The sequence below is a fragment of the Vespula pensylvanica genome, chromosome 8, assembly GCF_014466175.1.
Source record: "Vespula pensylvanica isolate Volc-1 chromosome 8, ASM1446617v1, whole genome shotgun sequence".
Lineage (NCBI taxonomy): Eukaryota > Metazoa > Arthropoda > Insecta > Hymenoptera > Vespidae > Vespula > Vespula pensylvanica.
In genome coordinates, this window is record NC_057692.1 from 5,466,132 (window position 1) to 5,478,767 (window position 12,636).

The 12,636-nt window shown below is 35.7% G+C and overlaps 1 protein-coding gene across 1 annotated transcript; it reads left to right on the forward strand.

Annotated features, from left to right (window-relative positions):
• The first annotated feature begins 24 nt into the window (after positions 1-24).
• On the forward strand, positions 25-9,755 carry LOC122631400. Its single transcript, XM_043817054.1, has 3 exons — positions 25-1,950; positions 2,287-2,371; positions 9,424-9,755. The coding sequence occupies exons 1-3, from the start codon at positions 1,845-1,847 to the stop codon at positions 9,590-9,592; spliced, it is 360 nt and encodes a 119-aa protein (XP_043672989.1). The 5' UTR covers positions 25-1,844; the 3' UTR covers positions 9,593-9,755.
• Positions 9,756-12,636: the final 2,881 nt, after the last annotated feature.

Below are 12,636 nucleotides of genomic sequence, written 5' to 3' on the forward strand. Positions count from 1 at the left end.
ATCACAAGTTTAAGTTAACTAAAAGATTAAGATACTATGAAATAAAAACATAAAAAGAAATTCATCATCAATATTTGAGCATGATAAATTAATATTCATAGCATAATTATATAAAGTGTATGACACAATGTATTCTTATTTCAAAATATACTGTTTATTAACAAAGATTACATTACGTTTCATGATACGTTTTTCATTAATGGATTATTAAATATCTTTCTGTAAAATTATGCATTTAGTTTATAATCGTTAAATATTTATAGTATAATTTAGTAGACAAAATTCGAACATATAATTTATTTTTTTAATACATTTGATTGTAATAGATAGAAATTAATTTTAGATAATCCTAGAAATAAATCGATTATTCATACATAAGAAAATCACAATATTATAAACGTAAACAAAGTCAACCTTCGATTGTTTATATCGTTGTGTTTAGTATCAGCTTACTGTTCATTGTCTCGTAGTAAGTTCTCGAGTAAGCATCGCATTAGCTACGTTAGTTACGAAAGAGCATTAATTAATCTGACTTTATTAAAAATCGGATATTTTTGGTTGAAAATAAATCAATAAATGAAAGATAATCTATTGATTATTATTCATATCAAATTTTATCGAGCAATCGGTATTGCTTACGATGTAAATTTTTTCATATTATTGTAGTACGACGTAAGCGCTACTAAGGTAATGGTTATGTTATTTTTTATCTCATTTTAATATCCTTAATAATTTTACAATTTCGAATATGCGTTTAATATTTAATTTCGATATATTATTGATACAATTTTTTATAGGTTAACTTTGATTAGCTTTATATAGTTCGTCGATGATATAGGAAGCGACATTATCCAGCTGAGTAAAATTTCGTCGATAATTAATCCAAACAATAAAAAAAATGTCTATGTAATATTGTTTAGATATTTTATAATAGTTATTCTACTATAGTTATTAATTAAAAAAACAATTAGAATATATATTACGTATTCGAAATATTTTTATATATCTTTTACCGACAGTAAGAATATCAAAGTAAAACGAAAAAAAAATTCGATACAAAAACTGTGCATAGATGGCACCTCTTGTATTCGTTCACCTATTGGAATATTTTAATTTCTGTATTGCGTAGTACAAGAATTAGGGACTAGATGTACCTTTGAAGATACGTAGTTAATCTTTTGTTTCGAACGATGTATACATACGCTCTCGAAGAATGGACGCTTGGATACTAAAAGCGAATATTTATATTTATATATGTATATTCATGCGGAGTACGTATAAAATTACATATTATTTCACACTCAATACGGGATATATTGAAAAGTTGATCATTATTAAATTATATCATGTTTTGTAATTTATCAAAAGAAACTTTAATACTTTAACCTCTTATAACATTCGAACGTTTTTATAATTTTATCACTGCAACTAAAAATATATGGCGTGTAAGAAAATATTTCTAAGAGAAGTTTCAAATAAATTACGTTATTTTGTTAATCAATCGAGCATCAATCGAAGTTTTTCGTTCATGGAAAAGAAACGTGCTGGAACGTAAGGACTAAGAAAAATCGATTAATACCGATCGAAAAGGTAGACAACAAACAATTTAACAAGAAAATTAGACGCATATTTTTGTATGTCGAGTTTAGTGAAGTTTCCGATGATTGATGAAGTATCTGTTAAGAATGTCTCAATCGATGATCAGGTTCTACTGTGCTTCATTATAAACAGCTACAGTGAGTCGACTCAACTCGGCTTTATCTCGAATCTAGAGGGTTAGCCTTGTTAGCAAGCTGAACTATGGACTATTACATTTATCGAAGTCGATCCACCGAAATCGAAAAATGACGTACGGGCAGGCAGTGATGGATACTTTCGAAGGAAGGACCTCACACTGTCGAAGATCGAGCCGAAATCTTGTCTGGTACCGATCGCGAAGAGATAAAAGAGGTATGATATTTAATTAGGTGCCTTATTAAAAACGAATTTCAATGTCATGATAATGTCTCAAAGTTATTTATTATTTGATTTAATTGTGTATGTTAGAGAGCAAGTATTTACGTCTTGAATTCATAAAATTTTCGAATGGGAGTTAAGTTATTCATGAATAAATTACTCGTTTCTAATATTAATTAAAATTTCCGAAAAGAGTGTTACAAAATATACTTTCAAGATTTTTTTTAAGAAAGTGGTATATTCGTGTATATTTACCTCGAAAATATAGCTTAGTATTTTAACAATACTAACGAGCTCGTTGTAAACTATTCATATATTTGTTATTTATAGGTATTTATGTGAAAAATAAAAGAAAAATGGCGGATCGTCGAAGAATCGGTCATACGATCGCGCGAGCTCGAGAGTCCAGAATAAGGTATGTCAGAGGGCAAGGTGGGGATCTACGAGAAGACTCGCGAGAGGGTTGGGGAAGGGGTAGAAGCGGGACCGAGATAAAGTCAGAATTATGATAGTCTCCGTTTAAGACAATTAAGGTAGAACCGGTTCACAACACGTGTTACAAGCGAGGCCCTCCCCGTATCTCCTCTTTGGGCTCATAACCCGGCGTCATGTCTTCTAACTAGGCCCCGCTTAAGCTACCCTCGACGACAGTAAAAATATTGACTCGCACAATGAGTCTTTGTAAGTGGAATGTAAGGACATTGTCTTTGCCGGACGTACGTTGTATCATGGCTTAAGTTTTGTCCGTTTTTCCTTGCATTTTATCACTTAGCCATATAGACAATATTTTATCGTTGGGGTTTTGCACGAGATGAGAAGATAGGGACGATGCCAGTTCGTCGATGTCATTTGTTACGGCTGTATCAGATTGTGGTGTATGCGCGACACGTATGCATATATGTATATATGTATTGTAAATACGTATATGCTCTCGCAGAAGACGCTCATAGCTTTGCCCAAAAGTCACTGTCTATTGGTGATGCACCTTTTTCCCTTAGGTCTCTTTCTCTTACTCTTTTAGGGATGACCGATACAGAAGAGTGCTTAGTTACAACGAGTTTGTACGCATAAGTACATTATTGTTAGATTTTTGCTGAAGGATTCTTAATTGATGAATATCCTTTGATGAGAACCACTGTTACATTGAGATTTCTATTAACTACTTCGATTGTATGGTTTTATTATTCGCGATTTCGTTATGACTACTTGTAATCACGTTTATACAAAGTGTGTTAGATTTAAAATAGGTATATATATGTATGTATGTATGTATGTATGTATATATATATATATATATATATATATATATATATAAACTTACTTTGACGTTTAATTTTCTTATTTTATTATTCTTATTATAAAGTAAATATTATAAAATGTATGATTCATGTCCTAATGGAAATAATACAGTGACAGTGTGGATGCATCTCATATCGTGTGAGTCAAGGAACGTTTAGAAAAAGTCAAAACATTTCTACCAGAGTAGCCCTTAGTTCCCAACGATGATTCATTATTTTTCTTTCATATTATACTCTTCTGGAATTCGTCTCGTCACGTGTTTAGTATATAACCGTCCAATTTTTCGAGATCATTGCTACTATAAAAATATTTCGATGTTATCCAAATTTTCCTTTACTTTTTACTTCATTGTATACATAACTATTATTCCTTATTACATATTTATACTTAGAAATAATTGGATTTCTCGGTTCTGTTGTAAAAACAGTAGATAAACGACAGGACGTTTTGACATCTTAATTTGTAAGTAAGTACTTACGTTTCATTGTCCGACAGGTGAATGGTTAAGACAAATCGTTCGGTTACGCTATCAAGCATTAAATTCATTTATCCTTTTATTCTCCGATCTTATCGATGCTTTCTCAATGGTGGCACGTCGTAATCAAAGTCTGGATTCGACAAACAGAGTATAATCGCATAGTTCTGCGGGTTTCGAACTTAAAACTTGATCACGATTTCTCTGACATGTAAGTGGCATGTTCTCGTGTCAAATGTGATCAAGTGTGTTCAATAATTACGGAGTAAATGTCTATAAAAACGAGTGAACGTAAATGAGTAATAATATATTTGGTAAATAACATATTCACAGATATTAGTCATTCAAATTGTATCAAGGTTTTCGTTCGATATATAATAATTTTTAACAAATCTTTTACATATTAACAGAATAAATATAAAAGTAATCCAACGTAACGAGTAATGATTACAATTTTTTAAGAATAACAGGATAAATGAAATTATGTTAATAATTCAGACGTTAATAATCCAATCTTCTTTTCAAATTCAATTGTTCAATAAACCTTGAATTTTTTATGTCAGGACAACAGGGTTTACGTAGGCGTTTTCAACACGTAACGTCTAGGAGCTTACGACGATTAGGTATCTATTTACTTTTTTTTTATTCTTTTTTTTTTTCTTTTCTTCGGCACGCGAAGACGTAAAGCACGTAATAACGAAGAGAATCATCGAGATAGGAACGAACGAATATAGTTGGCTTTCACGATGAACGTTGAAACTCGTGGCAACGCCATCAATGGTACATCTACCGGCCATTCCGCTTCTCCATTGCAGGTAATTCACTCTAGCACGCATAATATCTTGGTTCTGAGTTGGCCAAGAGGTCGAGTTTAGTTCCACGCTTTTTCTTGGATCATCAGGGATCATCCACAAACACAGACGTTGAATTCTCTTGTTGATATCTCTTGTTGAATTCTCTTCTTGAAATCTCTTCTTGAATTTTCTCTTATAGAAGGAAAAAGAGAGAGAGAGAGAGAGAGAGAAAGAGAGAAAGAAAGTAATTTTATAGAAGCGAAGCACAGCACGTAAGAAAGACATAAAATCGAATGAGATCTCGTATCAATTGTATAAGCAATACCGGAATACTCTGATCGTTACGAGAAAGTTATTCCATTCGAAATTCTGGAATCGGTGTAATATTGAGATGCTATACATGCTGCTTGAAATTATTTTTCCTAGTGATTTGCATTCATCTTCTATCTCATTGAATACAGGGTAGTGCATTTATACATATAAAAATATTTAAGTGGTACGTTTTGTTTTTTCTTCTTTATAAATGAATGAGAAAGAGATTCTTCAAAATAATTGACTTTTTTTCTTTTGTTACTATACTTATCGTTCGTAATACTATAATTTTTCTTTGAAAATTTTATATTTATTATACATTTAAATGTTCAATCCTGTAGGTATGTAAGTCATTTCTGAGGGAGTTGATTTTTGAGAATATTTATTTGACGTTTAATTAATGATCTTTCTCTTTCTCTCTCTCTCTCTCTCTCTCTCTCTCTCTATCTCTCTCTCTAAAGTCTATTTTTCGATAAATTATTATAACGATGTAATGATAATAATAACGTCACGTTTGTTTTCCTCAGAGCTCACGGTTGTCCTTCCAAAGGGGGATAAGTAGAGCCTCTTCATCGACCTCTAATTTATCATCGCCCCCGAAACGTTTAGCTAAATTGTGCGGCCCATAAAACACGCGTTTTTCCCAAGCGTCGAGTGCTACAGGCGTATAATTAATAGCACACCTTACGAAGAACTTTTATCGGTTCTTGACGGCCGCGTTTACGACATAAAGAAAACAATCTTGTAAATCTTTCGAACGGATTTTATTTTAGTCAATTCTTTTTTTTTTTTTTTTCTTTTTTCATATAATTATTACAAGAAATGAAATGTCTTTACCAGAACAATTTAAAAGAAAGAAAGAAAAAAAAAGCAAATAAATTCTTTCTTCCTTTATGCAATTTTTATTACGTAACATTGTAGAATTAAAAAGAATTTTACGAATGAGAGTCGGATCAGTGGCGTTTGACGTTAAATGTAGCAAAAAGCGAGGAACAATGATGGCAAAGTAGAAATGAAGGCAAACGTAGATATGTCGGCCCGCCCCATTTGCTTCGGACCATTGGAAGATGTGGGAGCAGTTTGTTTAGACGTAGGTCTAATGTATGGACAACCTATAATCATCGTAGAAAGAATGGAAGGCAGGATCGAATATATATCATGGAAAAGGAAACAAAATCGGACGAAACGAGGTGTACCGTCGTCTATAGTCCTTAATTTTTCAAGCGATGGTAGCATCAGTTCGAAGACATTTCGTGCCAAAAGGTTTGTTAGTGTTACAGAATAATATTGCATAGATATATATTTATGTATATATTTTTTTTTTTTTTATTAACAATCCAGATTTTTTAATGTGATTTTTGATAAACGAAAGAATCAGGTACACATTCTTTAAAAATTAAACAAAATTTGCTATTACTAATTATGATGTATTACAATATATCATGCAAATGTTAGGAGTTTACGTAGATCGTTAGCTGTTTTTTTTTTTTTTCATATTTTAAATTACGAAATAATAGTACCATATATGTGGATAACATCAATACATTCATAGACTACATGTTTATACATAGAATTCGCGTTCGAGCGAACTAAATTCGCAGACTCGGCGAATTCTGCTTTCGGCTACTTTGTAGTTTTGCCTACCTGGAGTTTACGAAACGATCGGACTATTCATTAATGGCCTACTATTAGAGCCCCGTGTATGATTACGTGCCATTCCTTTTAATAGCCGGTTCTACGGCTCACTTTTATTTCGATCTAATCTTCTTCCTTTCTGGATGCTCGAGGATCCTGACGTTTAGAGCCTCTATTAACTCTCGACTTCGTCCTTCGTCAAGAGGTTTCGTGACAGCTCGTGAGTTACGTTTAACGATACTCTCTCGTGATTGATTTGAAAGTATTTTTTAACAGGAATATATCCTTCTGGATGGTCATGTGATATTTCCTCGATTGTTCAAAACGGTAGATTTCAGGATATTATACAGATATATTTAGATTTATTATAATTTCTATAGAAATTGTTTGCAATTGATTACAAGAATTCAGAAATGTTTTTAACTCGAAGCTTTAGATTTTTTCACGGGATGAATTCAAACCAGTTTTCGGAGTTTCAATTTTTACATGCGAATAAGTTAAATGTAGATATATATTTGTCAATTTCTATGGGGAATCTCCCGTAGAACTAATTTCTTCTTCCCGATCTTAAGAAACATAGGAAGATTCAGAATAGAAGCTGCGTCCCTGGCAATCGATGAAACTGCGTGCTGTTCGTAATCCGGAGTAACTATTAATTTATTCCCTACCGACAGAATCCTAAGTATGGTGTAAACGTGCTCCGAGTTATAAGGTCCGCTATGTACGAGGGGCGATCGGCCGATACGATAGCGAAAGAAAGAAAGAAAGAAAAAAAGAAAGAAAGAAAGAAAGAAAGAAAGAGAGAGAGAGAGAGAGAGAGAGAGAGAGAGAGAGAGAGAGACAGATAAAGAGAACGAAGCACCGCGAGTGGCAAAATGAAAGAGAGAAAGATCGAAAGAGAAAAGGCGAATAGTCGGTGGTTGAGCGATGGATGGTAAGACAGAAAGAGCAAGAGCAAGAGAGAGAGAGAGAGAGAGAGAGAGAGAGAGAGAGAGAGAAAGAGAGAGGTGAAGTGAAGTGAGGGGAAAAAAAGGGACAAGTAGAGGAGGTACATCGAGTAGTGTGTTGTATACGTTGATTGCAGGGTACCGCACGGTGTTTGCTTTATAAATCGTGCCCTGATCCATGAGAATGAGACAAGAAGATGAGGGAAATGAAGAAGGAGGAGGAGCTGGTAAAGAGAGAGAGAGAGGGAGGAGATGGGGTAGAAAAATTCGTATCTGATTCTAAGAAGCAAGCTGCTCTCCTTGTCGTTGTTTTCTCTTCGTATCATTCTTTTTGGGCTATTAAATAAGAAGGAACTCAAGGATAGCTTATTTGACTTGATGCGATTAGAAATTGGCAGGTATCTATACTTTTCAAATTTCGCGGCAACTCGAGTCTCGAGAGAAATCTGATGCCATAATACTTTCAATGCGTGAACAACGCGGGAAAATTTAAAAGATCGCAATAGATAAGTTATAAAAGCTTTTGTCGTCTCGATCGTTATCTAGGTGGACTCGATGATCGACTTTTAGATCGTAAGGAAGAATATATCTGATGAAATTTAAAGTCAGTGGATGTGGTATGGAACGTATGTATGTATATACCGATCTCCGATGGTCGAAGATATAAAATTGATACTACCTCATAAAGATATCATTTTCCTTAGCATCGTACGCTCGGTTGCTTGACTTTACGAGGTGATTTGCGTATGCGAATCAAACTTTATCGGTCTATCTAGCGTCAGTGTAGGTCTTTCTTGGTTGACTGCCACTGGTCCTCGTGGTACCGCCCCCTTGTTTGAGAAATCAAGAGACGAGGCATGCCTCTACGACATGCTTCTTTCTCTCTCTCTCTCTCTTTCTTTCTCTTTCTTCATCTCACGTCTCACGTTGAGGCAGTTCTCTCCCTTCTTCAACCTCACTCATCTTTTCTTTTTCGTTCACCTTCACGAAGCTCCAGAGAAGCCGATCGAGCCGATCCGCTCGAGCCCTTTTCTCTCTCTCTCTCTCTCTCTCTCTCTCTCTCGTTTCTTCCCCTTCTTGTTTTCTCTTCTCGTCCCTTCGATGGAAGGTGGTGCTGGTTCGCGAAGTGGCTAGTAGTTAGCACTCCATTACACATGGTTACCTGTCATCAGAGCACGGGAGCCACGCGATTTGCTCCCCGAGCTCGAGTTCTGGGCCCCATGGGTATTCATGGCGCGTAAGTAACGCGTTTCGCGAACACCATGACCCCGAAGTAGATAGGTATATACGAAAACGGCAGACGTGACCATCGAAGCGCCGATCGATTATAATCGCTCGTGAATATCATCTTGCTTTTCTCGAGATTCTAAAGAAGAGAGAGAAAGAGAGAAAGAGAGAGAGAGAGAGAGAGAGAGAGAGAGAGAGAGAGAGAGATTGTAAGGGAGCCATCGAGATGTACGTGATTTCTTGCCTGACGATTTCAGATTTTTATCGTAGTTGAACGATTACATAAAGTGGAATGATCTTGAGAATGAGCGAGGAAAATCTTGAGATAAGTGAACTTTCTTATTTTGTGTTTTTTTCTTTTTTTCTTTTTTTCCAATCGATATTATAGTCCAGGACTGGCATCGGACTTCGTAAATAAAAAAATGTGGACGTTTATATGGAGCAGACTATATAATTATTCATGGTAGTAAACAATATAATCTTTATACCGTTTCTTATAAAATACAAATTATGTTAATCGATTGTTAAATTTCTTTTTATAGTTGAACAAACGTTTACAGATGCTTATACGACGATGTAACTATTCGGTATCCTCATAACAAAATAATGAATTTTATAATATTTATAAAAAATATTTTAGTTACTTGAGGAAACAAGTCACATTAGTTTTTGTTACTTATTTTTTAACATACGTCCTTTTTTGTATATATGTAAGTACTACATATGTGTATATCATACAGATATTTTTTTTGGTGATAATCATGTATTAAAATTTCAGCCCAATGACCTTAGTCAGAGAGGTCTCTGACCGATGGCAAAAGACGGCGACGATGATCGACGGTTTCACGATCGCTCGCCCACCTCGAGCTTCCGTCTTCTTCCCAAGTTGCCGCGGCAACCCATCATCGTCGTTCACGATCGGTATTCCTCCATGGAAAAAAATTTGAGTGCGAACACGGCCGATCAATTTGCCCTAAAGAGCCGTTAATTTTCGGTCGATGCACTTCTACTCTTGGTTACTCGTTTGAAAATCATATTGACGATCTGTGAGAGAGTGAGTATGAGAAAGAAGGAGATAAAAAGAAAAATGAGAAAAAAATCAGAGAGAGAGAGAAAGATCAGAGGAGGTCCTTGGCTGTATAAGGCAGGGGCTGGTCCTCTTTAATGAGCCATAATGGTCCAGCAAGTATGCGTAATCGTCGATGATGGCCAGGAGCACGATCAGTTCGCATTTTCCTTTAGGCACCTCCTGTTTCGTATAGGTATTCCTTGTAAGTAGGCATGTACTTATATATGAAGATACAGGTATAAATACACTTATAAAGATATACCTACGAGTCTGTGTAAGAGTATAAATATTTTCAAGTAATTTAAAAAAATTAATCGCGCTTGCCGAGCTTCGACACTTTTCATTTTAAATTCTCAAGAGGCTCGATTTTTTCAAAAGATTTTTCTCGATTTCTTCACGGTTCATTTTCGAGAGAGAGAGAGAGAGAGAGAGAAATACACACACACACACATATATATATAGAGAGAGAGAGTAAAATGAATGCTCTTGCGACGATCACGAAGCGCCTCCTCGTTTGTCCTGAGCTCGTTTAAACTTTACGTACCGCGTGCAAATCCGTGCCACGAGCTCGTTTATGTTGGCCCTTCCTTCACCTCTCTTTTTCTTTCTCTCTTTCTTTCTCTCTCTCTCTCTCTCTTTACCTGACCGTCGGTGTTCGGTTTAGCGAATCAATTTAATCGGGCCGTCGGTCGTTCCAAGAAAATCATCGCCGGTGACCGGTTATTTAAGATACGGAGATCGCGAATAGTCAGTGGTTCTCATCTTCTAATTCGTTAGAATCTTTCTCTTTATCTTTCAGGCGGTCATAATAAAAAAGCAAAGATTATATCCGTATGCAGAATCAAAGATAATTGCTATTTAATAATATCTTTATTCTATTCTATTTTCTTCTTATTTGTTTAAATATTTTCTCTTTTACTTTTTCTTTTTATGTTATTGTATATACACATATTTCTATTCAATTTTATGCCATCACCATTATACATTTTGGATGTCAAAAGATCCCTGCAAGTCGTCGTAACCGTTTATAATTTTTTTTTGTTCAAATGTATAGCTAGGTATATTCTACTTGAAACGAAGAAAAGAAGGAGAAAAAGATGAAAGGACCGTCCAGTTTTCTTCGACACCAGGCTTTGGTCCTTTCTCAACGGGACACCAAAATGGTCTTGTGCTTCCATTATATCGGCATTACAAACTTATTATAATTGTAACGCCGTAATCGATACGCACCGTAGCGAACTCTCCCAGCATTCATTGTGAGAACAATATATAGGTACATATATGTCATCTATAGCAAGAAAGGGGAGTTTCGAGAGCACAAAAACCTTTCTCGTTTTTCGAGCCACGACGATTGTTCGTTGATCGGCGAATAAACGGGCTGATTAAGTGCCACGCCACTTTGTGCGTAATTCGATCTATGCTCTGGCGAACACTTTTCAATTTGTCACGGTATTATAATCGAATGCTAAAAAAACTATATGTTCTCTATACGATCTTATCTACCATTTTGAATTTAATTGAACGTTAGTTACAGTTGTATAGTTTTTACTTTTCTTTTTTTCGAGTTTATGTTCTTGTATTTTGGTACCTATTGTTTGTCAAAGATACAAGTATATCGACGAAAGATAGTACGCGACATTATTTTGTAATTAGTTATTATTGTTTCTTAATGATATCATGTGATAAAAATCTTAGGGTTAACGTGAACTATGATCGTCAATGTTAGGATAATTAACTGTATAAAAAATGTTATCGTGTATAATATTATAAAATGTTTATACAAATAGATATATAAGAAAATTGAAAGCGTAGTGTGCGAAACTAAAGAGGAATTGGTAAGGGGAGTAAAATTTTCAAGGAAACGTCAGAAAGATTCACGTTTCGTTTTCAATCGTCGTACCGTCGCGAAGCTTCGACTTAAAATCGACGCGTGGCGCAAACAAACGGTCTCGTTAATCCGTGCCTCGAGCGTGAACATACTCTCTCTATCGATCAGAAATCCTTTGGTAAAAAAGTATCGAAAAATGTACGACTGTGGTTGAACAATGCATCCCCCTATTTCAATTTCAATGGTCTTTCTGTTGAAACTTTTTTGTGTTCGAACTCAACGACATTATTCAGAAAAAATGATTGCCAGTCGATTAGTCACGCGAAACGTTGAAATGGTGTTGAGAAATGGTGAGGGTAGGTCTGACTTGTTCTTTCGATAACATACAAAATACACGATTCACCCTCTTTTATTCGTCAACCGTTTATGCGAAAAGCGGCGAGGCCAAATGTGATCTCGAATAAAATGAAACTGTATAGGAAATGTTTTTGAGATGTATTGAAAGACAAGAAAAGAGAGACAGAGAGAGAGAGAGAGAGAGAGAGAGAGAGAGAGAGAGAGAGAGAGACGGATGGATAGATAGAGAGGAGAGATGGGGCAAGAAACAGAAGAAAAGAGAGAGGGAAGATACGAGAAGAAGTAAAGGAAGAAGCCGTTGAAAGAAGAAAATAAAAGGAAAGAAAAGAGAATGAAACGGGCGTGCTCGCTGCTCGCGCATTGGTGCAGCGTCGCGCGCGATGTGTACACAGTCGCCATGTTGAACATCCCCTCTTCGAGTACACACGTGGCCGAGGGCACCTACACACCTGCTCTCTCACTCGTTCGAGAGAGACGGTGCCGATGCCGGCGAGGCAGCCTCCTCGGTAGGGCGAGAAAGCAAACTTCAGCAGCTCCGCCATGTGGGCTGGTTTCTTGCATGGAAAGGGTAGGGCTCGTTCGCGTGCGAACGAGGGAAGGGGGAGAGAAGCCGAGCCTCCATCGAGTCCAAATGAAGGCCGCGACACCTTCGGGGAATTAGATTAAGAAAAACGTCATATGTTTTACGTGTGTATCATGAAATCGAGTATACTGCTGAGAGTAGATGATATCAGCTT